General features: G+C 37.1%; 1 protein-coding gene across 1 annotated transcript in view; it reads left to right on the forward strand.

Moving 5' to 3' along the window:
* Positions 1–14,881: 14,881 nt before the first annotated feature.
* Positions 14,882–19,752, forward strand: part of LOC116863145 (collagen alpha-1(XXIV) chain-like) — a gene marked incomplete at both ends in the record, with an annotated part of 33,919 nt that continues 29,048 nt past the window's right edge. The window contains 4 exons of the mRNA XM_032850638.1: positions 14,882–14,989; positions 16,587–16,694; positions 16,789–16,842; positions 17,396–17,458. Coding sequence (XP_032706529.1) covers positions 14,882–14,989; positions 16,587–16,694; positions 16,789–16,842; positions 17,396–17,458 — 333 coding nt within the window. The remainder of the gene's footprint in view (positions 14,990–16,586; positions 16,695–16,788; positions 16,843–17,395; positions 17,459–19,752) is intronic.

Raw genomic sequence — 19,752 nt, forward strand, 5'->3', positions numbered from 1 at the left:
CCCACACTGGTCTCCATGCTGAATGTGGAGCCTACTTGAAAAAAAAATAGTTAAGACCAAAACAAGCCCATACTGTATGATTCTACTTATATAAAATTCTAGAAATTGCAAACTAATCTGTAGTGACAGAAAGCAAATCAGGAATATCCTGGATGGAGTGCATATAGAGAGGTATGAGAATGAGGGCTTACAAAGGGACAGGGTAAGACTTTTGGGGGGAGGGGGCAGATATGTTATCTTGATTGTGATGATGATTGTGATGGATCTGGATTGTGATGATGATATAGTACTTTGATTGTGATGATTGTGTGATTACACAAACGTGAAATCCCTTACACTGACTTATCAAATTATGTATTTTGCAATTTACTTTATGTTAATTACACCTCAGTAAAGTGGCTTGAGATGAGCGGGTAGGAAAGGAGAGGTAACACTGAACAATAAGTAGGAGTTAATAAATTAGGAATGATTATTGTGGGTGAAGAAAGCCAGAAAGGAACATTTTCTGCAGAAACAGCTGCATATAAGAAGCTAGGAAGAGCCTAGTATGTTTGAAGAACCAAAACAAGAGCAATTGTGACTAAAGTTCAATGAGCAAGATGGAACAGATAAGCTAAATACCATCCAGCGGTACAGGAACCCCATCATCGTGCGTGTTGAAGGACACATTAAGGATATTGAATATTAGCTGAAGACTGTAGGACCCTATTGAGGGACTTTATCCAATTTTACATTTTTAGGGGACTCCCTCTGGCTTCATTATGGAAAATGAATTGAAAGGAGCAAGAGAGATGCAGGAGACTACTAGACGATGTATTGCAGTATTCCAGGCTACACATGTCCATGGTTTGGACTAGATTAGTGGAGTGGAAATGGAAAGAAGTGGGTGTATTTAGTAGTATTTAGGAGGTAGATTTGATATTTGATTATGGGAGGTAAGGGAAAGAGAGGGATGTCAAGGATAACTTCCAGATTTCTAACTTGTACGAGTTTCTAACTCAATGCATCGTAGTACCCATCACTAAAAAAAGCAAACACTGAAAGAGACCCAAATTTTATAGGCAAGGTTATAAGATCCAGGTAGAGATGTTAAGTAGGCAGTTAAATATTCTGACATAGAGCTCAGAGAGGAGGTCAGATATAAACGTGACAGTCATCAGCGTATACAAATGTACTTAATTGGTCATGTTAAAAAGTAGACGAAATACTCTACTTCTGAATATTGAAGAGAATATTTACAAAAATGTTGACAGGGGCAGTCAATAAGGGATGTTGGGAGAATCCAGAGACTGTCAGCAATAGGAAGTGTTTACTGCCCTTAGACCTGAAAGGTTAAAGGAAAGAAATAATGTCAAGTTGAGACTCCAGTTGATAGCCGGAGCTATTGGAAGAGGGGCACCTCACAGGAGCTAGAGCTGAAAGTAACCCAGCCACTGACAGAACACCAAGGCCAGAAGGAAATGGGAGAAGTAAATGTAGTACACCTCCCTCCTCTAATATCCTAGTGAAGTGTATCCCATTGGCCAACCTCAACTGAAAGTCAAGAGAGGACAAGAGAATCCAGGTGATGCAGTTCATAAAGGTCAAATTCCCAGAACAAATAGCAAGATAGAGAAGGAGCAGTGAATAGATTTGGGGAACAAATGAAGAAAAACACGAATATAAGTAAATAATGGAAAGAAGGTCCAGTATCAAGCTGTGGGGAATGCCATCATTTAGAAGTCAGGTAAAGGTGGAAGAGGAAACTACAAAGGTGACCAAGAAGGAGTGATCATAATAGATAGGAGAAAAAGAATATAATGTCCTGGAAAGTTAGCAAAAAATATTTCAAGGAGTAAGTCATCAACTATAATAATCCTGAGAGATTGTGTTACACATGTGTTTTCTTAATTTTATTTTTTTGGTTATTCAGCATCTTACCTCATTTTTAGCTTTATAAATGTTTGTGTTTGGGACGCCTGGGTGGCTCAGTTGGTTAAGCGGCTGCCTTTGGCTCAGGTCATGATCCCGGCGTCCTGGGATCGAGTCCCACATCGGGCTCCTTGCTCGGCAGGGAGCCTGCTTCTCCCTCTGCCTCTGCCTGCCACTCTGTCTGCCTGTGCTTGCTCTCTCCCTCTCTCTCTCTGACAAAAAAAAAAAAAATGTTTGTGTTTACTCTCTGATCTTGGTGAGGGAGGCCACTTTTTTCCTTTTTCTTTTTAAAGATTTATTTTAGTGAGAGTGGGCAGGGGAAGAGGAAGAAAGATAATCTTTGAGCAGGCTCCCTGCTGAACATGGAGCCCAATGTAGGGCTTGATCCCACAATGCTGAGATCATGACCTGAGCCAAAATCAAAAGCCAGATGCTTAACCCACTGAGCCACCGAGGCACCCCATTAGGAGGCCCCTTTCTACAGATGTCAAATGCTAGACTCTCATCTTCCGGTTCCTCCTTGAAACAAGGACATAAGCCAATGACCTAGGCCAAACCAATCATTATGTTCACCAAGACCTTTGGCTGGGGAGTCTGTGATATGCAGAAGCCGGGACAATAGAGATTCTATTCTAGTGGCAGTGGCAGTAACAGTAGTACTCAGTTTCCAGGGGTGACAGGAGTCCATGTCCAGCAGCTACTGTGATACACACCGCAGTATCCAAATTCTGGCTGCCTAAACTTCCTTTAATTCTGTGTATTTTCCAAACCTGGCTTTCTGGATTTACCTGTGATTTTAGGAGCTATCCAGTGCATTTTCAGAAAATTTTCCGTTAAAAATTTCCAGAATTGGTTTCTGATATTTGCGAGTAAGGACCCTGACTAGTACCAAAATCTCAAAAAGATAAAATTATGCCATTATATTTTAGAATATGGAGGTCATCGGTAACTTCAGCAAATAGCCATTTGATTTGATTAGTAGGGGCAGAAATAGGATCTCAGTGCTTGAGGAGCATGGACAGTGAAGAAATTAGATATTCCGGCAATTCAGTGGAGAAATTCGGCTCTGAAAGAGAAAGTAGGACAATAACTAGAGATGAAACTGAAATTAAAGTAGAAGTTATTTTGAAGTGAGAGAACCTTGAGCACATTTAAAAGTTAGGTGGACCTAGTAGAGACAGAGAGGCTGAAGACATAATAAAGAGAAAGGATCATCTGAGTATGAATTAGTCAGACAATAAAACATGTACATTCTAGTTCCATTTCCAAAGCTATTCTACTTCTAACTGGGCCGTCATTTCTGAAAAACAGATTCTGAGCTAGATGTCCCTTTATATAGGGCTAGTATAAGAATCTCATGGAATTTTGTGATGAAAGGAATTGAAATGAATTACAATAATGTTGAATATTGCTGCAGTATATCACCAGGGCCATGAAGTATGAAGAATGGTATCTGCTATTCCCATTGGTAAGCAATTTGATATTAGATCATAATTCATCTCCTATCTTTAGCATTTTCAAAGAATAAGTTAGAAAAATTTCACATGCATACTTTGAATATCAGGATGTCATAAATATTGAAATGTTTTGTATCCATCAAAATAAAAAAAATAACTTTCCCTTGAGGGATCCCCTTTTTAACCCCAAAGTTTACACATGCTATTGGTATTTATGAATATGGAAATATTTTCTACAAATGTTTCTGTTTCCTGTAGAAATATGATATGAATTTAAAGTAGTGATGCTTTATAAGGACCTAGTCTGGTCAGTGACATTAGATAACAATGGCTAACTGGTAATTTCTAATTATTTCTGAAACTTACTATAGCAATAGAAAAACTAGTTAAGAGAAAGTAACATAGTCTCTAAATACTAGCATATTCCCTGGAATATTTTCAACAACAGATAAGGACATCTTTCCATTGGTCTTTTTTTTTTTTTTTTTAGTTTTTACTTTATTTTTTTAAATCATGGCACCGTGGTGTTTCTTGGCTTACCTTTAAAGACTGCTGGATTTTTCCACTAAGAAAAATATTTATTCTGGGATTTCTAGCATTATGCAACTGCCTGATTTTCCTAAACAATGTTCTTTCTTTTTTTGATGTGGCCAAGGACTTAAAGAATTCTTGGCATATTCAGTCCACAGTTTCAGTGTTTTTTCAAAGTCATGTGACTATAACTGAAGGACAGTATTGGAGAGGCTCACAGTTGCCTATGTGAATTTCCTTCTGTATAAATGAGTGTTTTGAGACAAGTCAACTTAGCACATCTGCAGTAAATGAGTCTACCATTGATGTTTTCATCGCTTTGGACTTCTGTAGTGCCTCAATCATTTATGAAAAAGGAAAACAACTTTTCCCTGCAAAGATCATAAATCTATTTGTCACCAAAATGAAGGCTTACTAGTCTTCTTATTTTTTGTTGCTACAACTAATAAAATTGGTTATTGGAAGAGAGGGAAAGAAACAAACCTACCATCTTGACTTAAGACAAATCAAGGCTTTTTAATCTTGACTTTGCACTTTGTCAGGTGAACACAGGCTTAAGTGTTATAGGAAACGAGATGCTTATCCTGAAAGAACATCGGAAGTCTTGAGTTTTCCACTGTGGATTGTGTCCAGTATAAGAAGGAAAAACACATTTCATCATCCTACTCACAGTCCAAGCACAGAGTAGCAAGACCACCATGGAAGCCTCTGTTAGGGACACCAGCAGGTCTGCCACCCATCTGTGGCACTCTCTAGCCTGTGAGCTAGTCACACCAAAGAAACTTCTGTTTCTGAGAAGATACATTTCTTTCCCCATGGTATTTTGGAGAAAGAAACACACTTGCATTTGCCAGATTTATGTTCAGCAGATCCTGTCAACTCTTGATTATTAAAAGGGTGATTTCCAGTTATGGCTTATCCTGATTACTACTTTCTCCCTCTCCCCCCTGCTACTTGTTTTGGCCCATTTACTGCTCATTAGGAACTCTTCCAGAACAGACAAAACACAGCCCATTTGGCTGCTTATTAGCAACAAAATGAAAGATTTGCTGAAGGATGTAAGTTTCTTAGTTGAATCTTCGGTGACTCCCAATCCAATGAAGTTCATACTCTTTGTGTAATGTTGATCTTCATGATCTGGCCTCTCTTTACGTTTCCAGTCTTCTATTCTACCTTTATCCTCACATTTCCTATGCATTTCAGTCATAATGACAGCTAACAATTATTAAATGCTTACTATGTGCCAGGAATTATTCAAAGTGCTGAATATGTATGAAGCTATTTAATCCCCACAAAAAAAACACAACAATTAAAAAAAAAAAAACCACGAAGTAGGTATAGCTATTATCTCTAGGGTACAGAAAATGAAGGTGAGACTCGGAGAGATTAAGCAACTTGCCTGAGGTCATATAGACAACAAATAATAGAACCAGAATTCAAAATCAGCCAATCTAGATTCAGAACCTGCATTCTTAATCACTATGCTATACCCATTCAGCTATGCTTAATTACTTAGATAGTCCCCCCAAATTCTGTATTTTTTCCTTACTTTCATGCCTTTGTACCTGTCATTTATGCCTTCCGCTTGGAAAGCTCTTCCATCTTTCTCTCTAACTTTAGGATGAATAATTTCTTACTCTTTCAGGACATAATTGAACTGTTACCTCCTTCAGACACTCTTCCTTGAACTCTCCAGTCAGAGTTAAGCAACCCTGCTCTGAACTTGTATACACTGCTTCCGTCAGAGCACAGATCATATGGCTGCTGATTACATATCTTCATGTCTTCCTACGACAAAAGATGGCAAACTCATGTAGATTCGGGGTTGTGTTTTATTCATCTTTGGAGCCCTAACACTCAGCAGCCTCAGGCAATAGAAGAAGCTCAATAGGGGCGCCTGCATGGCTTAGCTTAAGCGTCTGCCTTTGGCTGGGGTCATGATTCCGGGGTCCTAGGATCAAGCCCCGCATTGGGCTCCTTGCTCAGTGGGAAGTCTGCTTATCCCTCTCCCTCCCCCCAACTCATGCTCTCTCTCTCTCACTCTCTCTCTCTCAAATAAATAAATAAAATCTTAAAAAAGAAGAAGAAGCTCAATAAATATTTGAAGAGTGAATGGTCTTTGCATAATAACTGTGACTTTGGAGTCCTAAATAAAATTAAGATGTGCCAGCTACTTAACGTCTTAGGCTTCTCATCTCTAACAGGAATGTAATAACACCTACCTCATATGGTTCATATGTAACATGTTTAGCAGACTACATGCCCTTATTGCTATTATCATCTTCCCATAATAATAGATACTCATGGTTAAGCTAACCTTCATTCATTCAACATATATTTGTTCTGTGCTTATTATGAGCTAGGAGTTGGAATCGGCCCAGTAATTGGTTAGTAGTCTGTATATAAAGAAATCTGGTAATTCCAGCTTGTGGAAGAAAGAAGTAGGGTTGTGAGATAGAGCATGTGGGAGATAGATTATAGATGGAATAGACAGTGCAGGCCTCGTGGAGGAGGTCGTACTTGCGTATAGTGAGACTGTTTCTCCCTTGAGAAGGTGACACTGAACCAGGTCTATAAAGAATGAGGAACAAACACACTCTGTGAAGGAACCAAGATGGAAAAACCTGCAGTTAGGAAGGAACTGGCATGTTCACAGGATTATCCGAGGATCAAGTAAGAGAGTATGGGTATAGATTTGTTATTTTTGAAATGAAAGAGGGACGTTTATTTCTTCCTAGTAGCGTGAGCCTGGACATGTCTAAGATCCAAAGTATAATGAAATAATCCTTTTTTAGTCCCTGGCAGTCCTATGATTATAGGTGAAGTTCTGAGTAAAGGAGATTTCATAAGGTACATTAATTTTGCCCAATATTAGAGTGACATTTGCACTGTCCATTTTGCAATACTGATAAACCACCAATTGTTCTAATGGAAATGTATAAATAATTTCTGTGAGGTAATACAATGTTGAAATGCCTGTATTCATTAAGGCTGAACAAGACTTAGTTTTGTACACTCTTGGGAATAGACATAAGTCAAGCAGACCTGACTTGTCTCTGCTGCCCTGTGACTTGTCTCAACCCTGCTCAAAGTTCCATAAGCCTTAGTATGTTTAGAGATTCAAAACTAAAGTCACCTCCTGACTTTAGTGTACAGCTCATTCATAAATCTTATTTCCAACGTTTGGCCACGTTACTTTTGACTGGCACTGAAGGAAAATGTTATGAATGCTACATTATTTTTATATAATATAGCCTTGCATATAATCACCTAATAATTATTATCCCACATTTTTTAAGAGCCAATTCTTTCCTGGGGGGATATATTTAGTAAACCAAATAAAATGAGAAATTCTTACTTAAACAGAGTGTTTTTAGTTTCTTGGAATAAAGGAAGCAAAGCATTACTTTTATAACTCATTGGTTTGCTGGCTTAAAAAATGCAGTACTTATGTTGCCTAATAATGCAAAAAAAAATTATGGCACCATACATATTTTTTTTGTACTACAGTAAGTAAAGTAATTTTAATTGTTATTTTCTCCCATAGTAAATAACTATATAAACATAATGGTATGAGCACAGAGGATGCTTGGAAGTAGGGAAAGGAAAAAACTTTCTAGTGATTTTCAAGGTGCTACTTTAAAGAAAAACAATTAATTTGAAGTTTAGTGTCATTTTAAACTTATCACTCTGCTGTTGAGACATCAATAAAATTAATATTAAAAATATTTGTCTTTTCATTCAACATATTTTAAAGATGGTTTTCCTTTGTTAATATACTTTAAAATGTGGATTTCTATCTTTGCCTGTACTTAAAAATGTGTATTTGTTATTTATTCCTTAATATATTTGTTTCAATTCTAATGAAATTACAACATCTAAATTAAGGGGCCTAGGAAGTAACAGAGTGACATTCACTTTATGTTTCACTATTATATATAAACTAGTCATCATTGTTCCAAAATCTCTCTTTCTGTCCTCTGAATGTATGCAGATAACTCCATTTTCCATCCCAGATCTTCCCATTCAATTCCAGAAAAAAGGCAGTTTTCTACATAAACATGTACATGCTTATGTACCCTTCTTTCCTTCCCCCACAGGGAAGTCAAAGTGAAAGATTAGGAGTTCCTCTTATTTCCTTCACTGACATCAGATTAAATAAAACAATACAACCATATTACCATTATAGGTTCTTTCTTTCTTCTTTCTTTCTTTCTTTTTTCCTTTCTTTCTTTCTTCTTTTTAACCATTGTGGTTTCTGATACACAAAAGACACCCAGTAAAAAGTAACTCTTGTTGTGGCTGATATTGTTGATTACTGACTGACCCAAGCAGTCATCAATTTCAGTTTAGACAAAACTGATACTTCCTGCAGAGTTGAAAACCAGTTTAAGAGTAAAGACTTACAACTAGTAGATAAATAAATTCTGGAGATCTAATGCACAACATAGTGATTATAGTCAATGATATCATATTGTAAATTTCAAGGTTGCTAGCAGACTGAATCTCAACTATTCTCAGCACAAAAAAAAAAAAAACTATAAACGTGATATAATAAAGGTATTAGCCAACATTACTGCAATAATCATATTGTAATAAGTAAACACAGATGTACCAAATAGCACTAAGTAGGCTTTTAAATTACATAATACTATATGTCAGTTAATTTTAATTAAAAAAAATAATAAAACTTATTCAGCAGGGAATCTAACCCCCATCTGAAGATAGTGGAAGTTTCTAGCCATGAGACATCATGTACTCTTATCATACTATCAACTTTTTTTAAACTCAGGTAAACTCTTCATTGGTTTCAGCATCTCTGAACAAATTAAATATGATTTTATTTCTTTTAAAATTTTTTCTCAGAATGACTTACTCTTTGCTGATTGGTTTTAAATAAATCATTTAGAAGACACTGGAAAGAATGCTTAGGCATTAGCATCTGTTTCTCTTGAAAGTAAAATTACTCATCCATCTTTGTGTTCACAATAAGAAATATTTGTTCTCTACTTGTATGAGACATTGTTTGGAACTTTGTGCAAAACACTCTGCTACTATCCTCAAATTTCTCTCTAAGAAACCAACATGAGCAGTAAGTGACTTGGAACTTACTCAGTGTGCCCTATTAAATGTGTGATAGCACTGCAAGTAAAGTTTCTAGTTTTCAGTTAACCTTGAGGACTGGTCTTAGGGTCCTTTTATTCTCAGCTAAAAATACCTATTGAATTTCTGGAGCATTCAGCTAGATCTGAATGTCCGTTGTCCATGCATCACTGGAAAGATATCTATTTTTTTCCTGTTGGTGAATAAAGGTCTTTTAAAAATTGCCTAAAATTATAAGTGAAGTGCTACTCTATTAGAATTCTGGAATGTTGAAGTATCCTAAAATTGTCTCAGGTAATCTGTCATGTGTTATCCTCTCCCTGTGGCATCTATTACCTCTGTAATACATTCAAGGGTAGGATATTCACAGCCTTGTAAGACAATCCACCTTTTTTTTTTTTTTTAAATCCTTACACTGATCTGCTTTCTACCTAGTTTAACTCTGGAACTCAGTCTATATATTGATCTGAGTATGTATGTTTTGTTTTGTTTTCCCTTGCTTACATACCTTCCTTCTCTTCAAGTCATCGGTTTCTTTGGATTTCTCACCTGGTTTTGTTTTTAATGTGGAGGACAGTGTTTATCAGAATTCTATTTTTGAGACTTGCCTTTTCTGTAAAGTCATATTCCTTTTAGAGACCTGGCCATTGGTATAACAGCTATGTCTTCACTGAACATTTTTAAAATTTTATATCCCAAAGTCTCAGATGACTATGACTGAATTTGCTTTCATTTGCATTGATGAGTTCTAAAATGACACCATGTCATGAATCCAGGATTTGTGTGGCAAGAGGAAAGAAATAGGATAAATTACATGAATCCAGGGTTCTCAAGTTCATGTGGCAAGGGGAAGGAAGTAAAGATTAGTGCACTTGGATTAATGATGCAAGCAACATGGGAGAACCATACCACCTGAATCTTAAGTCCACAATGCGGCTCTCTTTCTCTTTTCTATCTGCCCAACCCTGCTTCCTCCCTCTCATTCTGTCTCTCTCTCTCTCCCTACCTTTCCCCCTTCTTGCTCTTTCCCCTACTGTACTTCTGTCTTTATTTCTCCCCTTCCTTTCACCTTTTCCCAATGAGGATTTTGTCCTCATAATTCGTCCTTAATGTATATTGAGAGCCACTAACATAGAGAAATGGTAAGAGATAAAAATAGTCAATGTAGATTGGGACAAAAAAAATGTTTAGAGATCAGGTTAAGAAATATGAACCTAGGGGCACCTGGGTGGCTCAGTGGGTTAAGCCTCTGCCTTCGGCTCAGGTCATGATCTCAGGGTCCTGGGATCGAGCCCTGCATTAGGCTCTCTGCTCAGCGGTGAGCCTGCTTCCCTCTCTCTCTGCCTGCCTCTCTGCCTACTTGTGATCTCTCTCTCTCTGTCTGTCAAATGAATAAAAATTTAAAAAATTAAAAAAAAAAGAAATATGAACCTATATCCTGAAGATATCCTATAGGTGTCTTCCTGTGAGTGCCCAGCATAGTACATGGCACCTAGGAATATAAAATACATTTTCATTCATTATTTTAGTCAGCTTTGTGATCATGAAGAAAATCTACCTGGAAAAGGTAATTCTTTAACTATGTTGAATTATTTACCATAAGTAAAAGAATGAAAAAGTATGTGATGATATAATTTGGAAGAAATAACTTTGGGAAAAAAGGAATAATACTTCAGTATTATATTCAAAATCAGCTTTATCTTTAGATCTTATTCTCCCAACCAGGCCTTCTACAGAAATGACTCTATTTTTTTTTTAAGATTTTATTTATTTATTTGACAGATAGAGATCACAAGTAGGCAGAGAGGCAGGTGGGGGTGGGGGGTGGGGGGAAGCAGGCTCCCTGCTGAGCCAAGAGCCCATTGTGGGGCTGGATCCCACGACCCTAGGATCATGACCTGAGCTGAAGGCAGAGGCTTTAACCCACTGAGCCACCCAGGCGCCCCATTTTTTTTTTAAGAGACTCTATTTTTGACAAATCACCTCTCCTATCACATTTGTGATAGGGCAATATCTTTATCTTTAAGGACAATATCTTTATCTTTTATTTTTTTGAGAGAAATCATATGTGAGTGGGGGGAGGGAAAGAGGATACCAAGTAGGCTCCATGCTCAGCATAGAGCTGGACACAGGATTCTAATGCAGGGCCCGATCTCACAACCATGAGATCATGACCTGAGCCGAAATCAAGAATCGGACTCTTTTTTTTTTTTTCATTTTTTTTTTAATTTATTTTCAGCATAACAGTGTTCATTGTTTTTGTACCACACCCAGTGCTCCATGCAATCCATGCCCTCTCTAATACCCACCACCTGGTGCCCCCAACCTCCTACCCCACCACCTCTTCAAACCCTTCAGATTGTTTTTCAGAGTCCATAGTCTCTCATTGTTCACCTCCCCTTCCAATTTCCCCCAACTCCCTTCTCCTAACTCCCCATGTCCTCCATGCTATTTGTTATGCTCCACAAATAAGTGAAACCATATGATAATTGACTGTCTCTGCTTGACTTATTTCACTCAGCATAATCTCTTCCAGTCCCGTCCATGTTGCTACAAAAGTTGGGTATTCATCCTTTCTGAAGGAGGCATAATACTCCATAGTGTATATGGACCACATCTTCCTTATCCATTCGTCCGTTGAAGGGCATCTTGGTTCTTTCCACAGTTTGGCAACTGTGGCCATTGCTGCTATAAACATTGGGGTACAGATGGCCCTTCTTTTCACTCCATCTGTATCTTTGGGGTAAATACCCAGTAGTGCAATTGCAGGGTCATAGGGAAGTTCTATTTTTAATTTCTTGAGGAATCTCCACACTGTTCTCCAAAGAGGCTGCACCAACTTGCATTCCTCTTAACTGACTGAGCCATCTAGGTGCCCCAACAATATCTTTATCTTGTGATCTTGTTCTAATCTACTTTCTCAGTAATGCCTTTTTGATTAACACCAAAGAAAATTTCCCCTATTCAGGACCCCTCTAGTATTTGCTTTGTATCTCTCTTCTCATCTGGAAATCTTTAAAATATTTGTTTTTATTATAACTATTTATCTATTACATTTTATAATTTTTAACTTAATTTTAAGCTTCTTGAAAACAAAAACCTTATTTATTTTTGTATTGCTCATAGGGCTTCCCATGACCTTGATTTCACATAATAATATTCTATATCATAATCAGATATTTGCTGAATGTCTAGAAGAATGATTGCACAACCCAGTTTAGTATCCCAGGAATCAACTCAAAAAGTAGCAGTCATCTCCTAAAATAGGGGTCGACAAATATTTTCTGTAAATATTGTATTTTGGGCTTTTCAGGGCAGTAGGCAAAATTAAGGTACTATTTAAGAACTTATATAATGAGAAAGAATAGATTTTCACAAAATTTTTCTTTATGAAATTGAAAATATAATAATTTAGTAAAATTTTTTGAAATATAAGTCTACTTATGAGAAAAAATAGAATTTTTTGTGGGAGGAGAGATAACATTTAGCTTATTACAGTTCCCTATCATCAAAATTTTCTTTTTATTTGTTAATGGTGACCTATAATGAGATTTTGCATGTTTTCCAAATTTTATCTTTGAAAATTCTTTTCACACATATAAGTGCCGCCAAATTCATGAACATATGATTTTAATTGTGCATATTTGTTGCTTGGAAGGAATTTGTAAAACTCTGTTAGATTCTTCTCTTGATTATTTGCCTTCTAGCATGTCATTACATTGTATATTAGCGTTTCCAGTTGAACTGTTAGGTGGGAACTCCTCAGCTGCACAGTTAAATGGATTTTGAGGTACAGAAATGTCTTGCCTCTCGTGCTAAAAAATGCTACGGAAAGGAGTTGAGCTCAGAAAATCTACCCACTGCAAATTTGTGTGGGAAATGAAGATCTGACTTATTGTTTTAATTTTTGACATCACAGGAAATGTATAAAATTGCATGATGTTCTTGTGATTCAAACATTAGTTGTCCTCAAAATGGCTCTGGCATATGGGTGCCTGGCTGGCTCAGTTGGTAAAGCATGTGACTATTGATCTTGGGGTTGTAAGTTCAAGCCCCGTGTTGGGTATAGAGGTTACTTAAAAAAAAAAAAAAAAAAAAAAAAGGAAAGAAAAGAAAAAGAAATGACTTGGGTCACCTGGGTGACTCCAGTCAGTTAAGCGTCCAACTCTTGATTTTGGCTTAAGCCATGATCTCAGGGTTGTAAGACCAAGCTCTGTGTTGGGCTCTGTGCTGAACATGGAACATGCTTAAGATTTTCACTCTCCCTCTGCCTCTGCCTCTGCCTCTGCCTCTGCCCTCACCCTTAAAAAAAAGGAAGGAAAAAGAAAAAGAAACAACTACCAAAGTATATGCTTCACTTATAGGCATTGCAGCAAAATCTAATTCCTAAACCCTTTCGTCATTCAATAATAGAGGTTGAGGGTGGGTCTTCCCATTCAAAAACATTTCAATCTCATTCTCAGAATATCTCAATAAAACTTTATCCCTGCCGAGCCATCAGATTGCTGTGTGATAGAGAAAATTAGGATATTCAGTTTCTATTTTCACAAAAAATCTCACAAAATGGATGAAGGTTGCCAGAGTCAGTGGAATTCACTATTGGCACTACTGGTTCAATAACACACGCTAGGTGAGTATTTTCCTCAGTGGACCTGATGGTGGATAATACGGTGAACATCCATAGCTTTAAATACACTACATTCTCACAACTTTTGTAAATTTGTTCAATAAATATTTTCCCAATGCATTGCTATTAGTTTTTATCACATTTTAGCAGATTCCACTTGAGGTTGTACTGATTCAGTGTTTTAAATTCTTTGAAAATATTCTCACCTATAGTCAGTCTGCAGACTGTTCACGTAGGTTAGCTCTTCAGTCACTTCAACACAGCGTTGGCTCCCAAACCAACAACTGAGTAGTATTGGTAACATCTGTTAATTCATCAAGAGGCAAGGAAAACCACTGAAAAGCATTTGCCTTGTTTTTTAATGGGCTATTGAAGCTGCTCCGATGTCTTTACCATTTCAGGCCGTTGTTCTTGCCAAAAGGTAATAATCTGAAGCAAGTTTACTTTGAGGACATGATGTAAGTCATATCAGTAAGTGATTTTCCATGCTGGGCTAACAAGTGAACCGCTCAGAAACCTTTTTTTTTTTTTTTAAATTTCTTAATCTTTTTTTAAATTGAAACATATATAAGGGACATAAAATATTAGTTTCAGATATACAGCATAATGAATCGATAGATGTGCGTATTGAGAAGTGATCACCACAGTAGGTCTAGTTAATAGCCATAGAATATTTTTCTTAAGGAAACATTAATCAGTTATTAGAGTTGTCATGCGTATCCAGAATATAATACAGAAAGTGAGAACACAACACACATACTTTGCACCTAGGCTATTTAAGTCAGAAGGTGCTGACAGACTATACTGCCTCAGTATTTTCATTTTAAATACCTCAGACCATTACATTAACTATAATTAGAGACTTTAGGTGAGTCAAAACATTACTTAAGTATTTCACTTATTTAGGGGCGCCTGGGTGGCTCAGTGGGTTAAAGCCTCTGCTTTCAGCTCAGGTCGTGATCCCAGCGTCCTGGGATCAAGCCCCACATTGGGCTCTCTGCTCAGCGGGGAACCTGCTTCCCCCCTCTCTCTCTCTGTCTACCTATGATCTCTCTCTGTCAAATAAATAAATAAAAAATCTTTAAAAAAAAAAAAAAAGTATTTCACTTATTTGGGAAAGAAGCCCAGGATAGGTCTCAAACCCAGGCAGTGTGGCAACAGCAGCCTTTCGGAACACCATCCCCTCCTACATATACTGAGCCTCTGGATGAATTCTTAGCAAATGTCCCAATTTTCATTTCTTATTTCTTAGGGCATGAGAGGCAGCCCGGGAAGAACAGGACTGGTTGGGTCTCCAGGTCCTCGAGGAGCCAAGGGGTCATCAGGCCTCCCAGGAAGCCCAGGGGTCCCAGGCCCAAAGGTACTATAACATTTTCTTCTGATAGATGAGCAGCACCATTGACAAACATCTTGTCCCTGAGTTCATTGGCTAGGTCACAGGATGGTAAGGTTAATGGTTTTTAATAAATTTGATCAATAGTAAAAAGACATTAGGAAAAAAAGGAAAGTGTGTGGCCTGGACATTCTCCTCTCCTGTGATAACCATGGTACATATAATTGCCAGAACAACTCATTAATTCAGTATTGGCAATGCTTTAAAAGGTGCTCTTTGACTCATTCTGTTTCTTCTTTCCTGTCATCCTCTGTCTCCTCCTAAAAAGAGAAATCTTATTACTTCCAGATACATACTTTCTTAGAAATACTTCCCATTCCTCTGAATCTGAATCTACCCAACAGTTCATAAATCTGATAGGAGTAGAGCTTATTTCTTAGAGTCAAAGTGATCATCATTAAATCTTGCATTAGCAGTCATTGAATGGAGTATTGTGCATTCAATAAGGCTTTCTAATCAAAACCTGATTTAGAGCTATCTCAATGCAGAATTGACCCCTACAACCAAGAGATGACTCCAGTGTCTAAAGCAATTTTATAAAAGCCAGGGATTAAGATGTTGGCACCCTCATCATTATCACCTCTTTATTTGATTTTCATAGTTTCAGTTCTAAAGAATGTTCAGGTATTCTGACCCATATGGGTAAACTGGAAATGACTCATCCCTTTCCACTAAAATTCAATGTAGCTGAACCAGTGCTAAAACCAGAAAGTGAAATAAAATTCCTATCTCTTAAGTATGACCTGACAATAAGAAGGATCCATATTTGTCAAGTCTCAAAGCTGTGTCTTTGTTTCCAGACAGTGAAGGATAATTTGCTAATCTTAAAGAATCTTTGATCAAAATCTACCAACCTTCATTTTTTATTAACCTAACTCTAAACTCCTCCTGATTATTATTTTTAGACATGGTGTGAAAGATATTGCAACTTTCATTTCAAAAATAAAATAAAAATGAATTTAGAAAACCCTTAACTTTTACAAATAAAACAGTAGTGCTTAAGTATATCTTTAAAGTGACATTTTAGGAGATGATAGGAATATGTATGAAAGGGAATCCTGGGAAACAAGTACTAGAAATTTCTTAATGATAGGATTGAAAAGGTAACCATGGTAAAAGCCAAGGCTCACACACTTCAGGAGACCCTGCTCTGTTTCTGGTATCAGCTGAATCATCTCTGTATGGTGAGGAAAACACAACAAAATAATACTGATTCAAATAAAATACAAATTCCATAATATATAAACACCCCACCCACACACGCACCACCTCTCACTATTCTCTCTTTAGCCCCACTATCCTTCCCCTTTCCCTATTTTTTCCACACTTATGGCCACAGTCCCTGAAATTTTCTTTCCCCACTGTTACACTTCTTGCTTATTATAATCAATTACTTGTGTGAAAAATATTGGTAGGGAGAATGACCATGCAGAATTTGATTTCCCCAGTGCCTTGTACTTTTGCCTAAGGATGGACCTGTATTGGGGTTTCATTTAAAACACAGTATGCTTATAGATTCTAAAGTCAAGATCACCTTTCTTTTTTTTTTTTTTTTTGTCCATAGGGTGAACAAGGGCTACCTGGTCAACCTGGAATTCAAGGTAAAAGAGGTCACCGAGGAGCACAAGGTGATCAAGGACCATGTGGAGAGCCTGGTCTGAAAGGGCAGCCTGTATGTGCCAACTCAGAAATTCACTAAGTATTATTATTTTATAGGCCAGGCCACCATTGCATAATAATGATTATCCTGTCCATTCACATTGCAGGGAGAACATGGTGTTCAAGGTTTGACAGGTTTCCAAGGATTCCCAGGCCCCAGAGTATGTTTACACATTTTCTGCTATTCATCAGAAAGATGTCAAAATACCAGTATTTAGTCTCTGACTTGAGTCTCTGACAACCTATTTCCTAATCTGCAAAATTTCTGTTCATAGAGTTATATATTTGAATTTTGAAATTAAATATTAATATAAAATTTTACATAGGTGTATATTTTCCTACCAATTTTAAGAATAACTCACCTCTGTCCCCTCACATTCCATTTTCCCAAGCATTTTAATTTGAAAATGCTCAAACATACAGCAAAGTTGAGAGAATGAGTAAAAACCCATATACCTCTTACCTAGGTTCCACCATAACTTTTTACTGGACTTGCTTTATCATGACTCTATCTATCCTTCTCTCCCTCTCTGAATTCATTTTGATGCACTTCAAAGTAACTTGCATAGTTCAGAACAATTCCTCCATAGTACTTCAGCATGTACATCATTTTTTTTAAGAACCAACTCAATAGATTATTATAAGATTATTTCACTTGTAAAATGTTCATATAGAACGAAAGATTTTGACTTTTTATTTTTATTCTATTTTTAGGGTCCTGAGGGAGATGCTGGCATTGTTGGAATATCAGGTCCTAAAGGTCCTATTGGACAGAGAGTAAGTATAAAGTCATTCTACTTGCCGGGAGATTGTGATTCTTTGCTTATTTTAGGAATTAGCATTAAGAATTCTAAAATTAATATACTCCAAATTAATAACTTAATAAAATGACTGTAAAGATAGAAACTCAGGGGCGCCTGGGTGGCTCAGTGGGTTAAAGCCTCTGCCTTCGGCTCAGGTTGTGATCCCAGGGTTCTGGGATCGAGCCCCACATCAGGCTCTCTGCTCAGCAGGGAGCCTGCTTCCCCCCTCTCTCTTTCTGCCTGCCTCTCTGCCTACTTGTGATCTGTCTGTCAAATAAATAAATAAAATCTTTAAAAAAAAAAAAAAAAAGAAACTCATTAGATCCCATGCAAATGTTCTCAGCCTTTTACAGTTCATATATTAATTTGAGCAAAAGACCCTAGAGACCACCCATCTTCCCTGTTCTTACTTTAGAAAATACATATCAGAATTAATGTTGATACTGGATAATGTATTTATTAACTCACATTAGGAGCAAAAACATAAAGCAGTTTCGTGTTATAAGCATTAATGCAACCAGAGACCAGAGACCACCCCCATGCACCACTTGGAGGAGGCTTGTCTAGAACCAGAACTCCTCACACCACATTTTGAAGAATATTTCCCAATAGCTATGTTTTCCCAGCTCAGGGGTAGCTATCCCTGGAGAGTGATGAGGAACTGCTTAAAGAGTTGAGAATGTTGGTGTCTGAAGAATTCCATTAGCTGTTTAGTACCTAGAATTGCAAAGTGTAGCAAATATAAGTAGGGATAGATAAGCCATCAGCAGTTACTGGTTTTTGGTTTTTTGTTTTGTTTTATTTTGCTTTTTGTTTTGTTTTTGCTTTCATTAACCAGTCTCCTAATTGATGAGATGATCTGTAAAACTGGAAAAAAAAAAAAAGTGATAAAATGTCGAACAGTGGTTTGACTGTAGCAGTTGCACCCCCTTGAGTAATAGCGACTATAGGGACAAAGGTGGAGACAGCAAAGAGAAGAAGGAAAGTGGTCCAGAAGCAGGAGAAAAGAATCTCGAAGAACTATACAGCTGAAAATCAGTGTCTTGTGCAAAATATTAAATGAACAGTCAAATTTTTTAAATACTACACTTCTTCTCCAACTCTTACAATAAATTATTTTCAGTAACACAAAGGTCAATGTTGCCCTGAGAAATGTTTGTTTAAAGACCCGCCTCAACATTTCTTCAGATGCAAATTTATTAGTTATTTTTATGATTCCTGAAGAACCGCGGAAAGTTGGTGCTTTTATATGAGGCCCAATTCTTGATTATCCACAGGTGAGTTATATGTGGAACGCCTCCTCTTTAATAAACGTCGCTTTTAAGTTCTTACATATATTAAGTTCCCTACTAATTAAATCCTTTCACTGTAGTTTTATTAAGCTTTCTCAATTAATTAGTCCTTTCTTGATATTTGGCTGCCTGCCTAACATCTGTCCTAAGCAGAATCTTACTAGGCACTGGGTTTCTGTAGGCCAGGGTCTGAGCCCTATCCTACTTTACAGCTCCAGAAATTTTATCAGTTCACCAATAATAAAGTTCTGGTAACTGCTCATGAATATTAATTTATAATTGCAGATATCTCTTGCTGAGTCATTATAAAGACAAGTGAAAAGTCATGATAGGTTAATAACTTAGCAAAAAAGCTATTATCTACCAGTGTTCAGTCTGTGTCCCTTCTCTCATTTAATCCTGATAAAAATCCTGTGAGAGATGCCATCATCCCCATTTTTCAGATGGGGAAACTAAGTCTCTGAAAGGTAATTTGCTCAAGGCCATACCTGGCTAGTAAGTAGAAGAGCCAAAATCTGAATTCACAGCTGACTGGCCAAATAATATGTTATAAGGTTGCCTGCTAATTGTTTAATTAGAATATAGAATGGATATTAAGTGGCCTAGTAACTAGTTCTTGCTCAACAATCAATAAATACTAGATGATTAAATAAATTAATTGAAGTAGGAAATCTGGATTAATTTTTCTTCATTTCAAAGATGTTTTTATGTAGTTAACTGGACCAACCGTTAAAATCATAACACCTCAGGCTCACCTGGGTGACTTAGTTGATTAAATGTCTGACTCTTGGTTTCAGCTTAGGTCATGTTGTTAGCATTGTGCGATGGAGCCCTGCCTCATGCTCCATGCTGGGCATGGAGCTGGCTTAAGATTATCCCTTGCCCTCCTCCTCTGCCCCTTCCCCACTACCTCTCTCTCCCTCTCTAAAAATATAAAATAAATAATAAATAAAATCAAAACACTTTGTATTTCAGA

This window comes from Lontra canadensis, unplaced genomic scaffold (genome assembly GCF_010015895.1).
Source record: "Lontra canadensis isolate GAN:19392208 unplaced genomic scaffold, GSC_riverotter_1.0 scaffold607, whole genome shotgun sequence".
Classification (NCBI taxonomy): Eukaryota; Metazoa; Chordata; class Mammalia; order Carnivora; family Mustelidae; genus Lontra; species Lontra canadensis.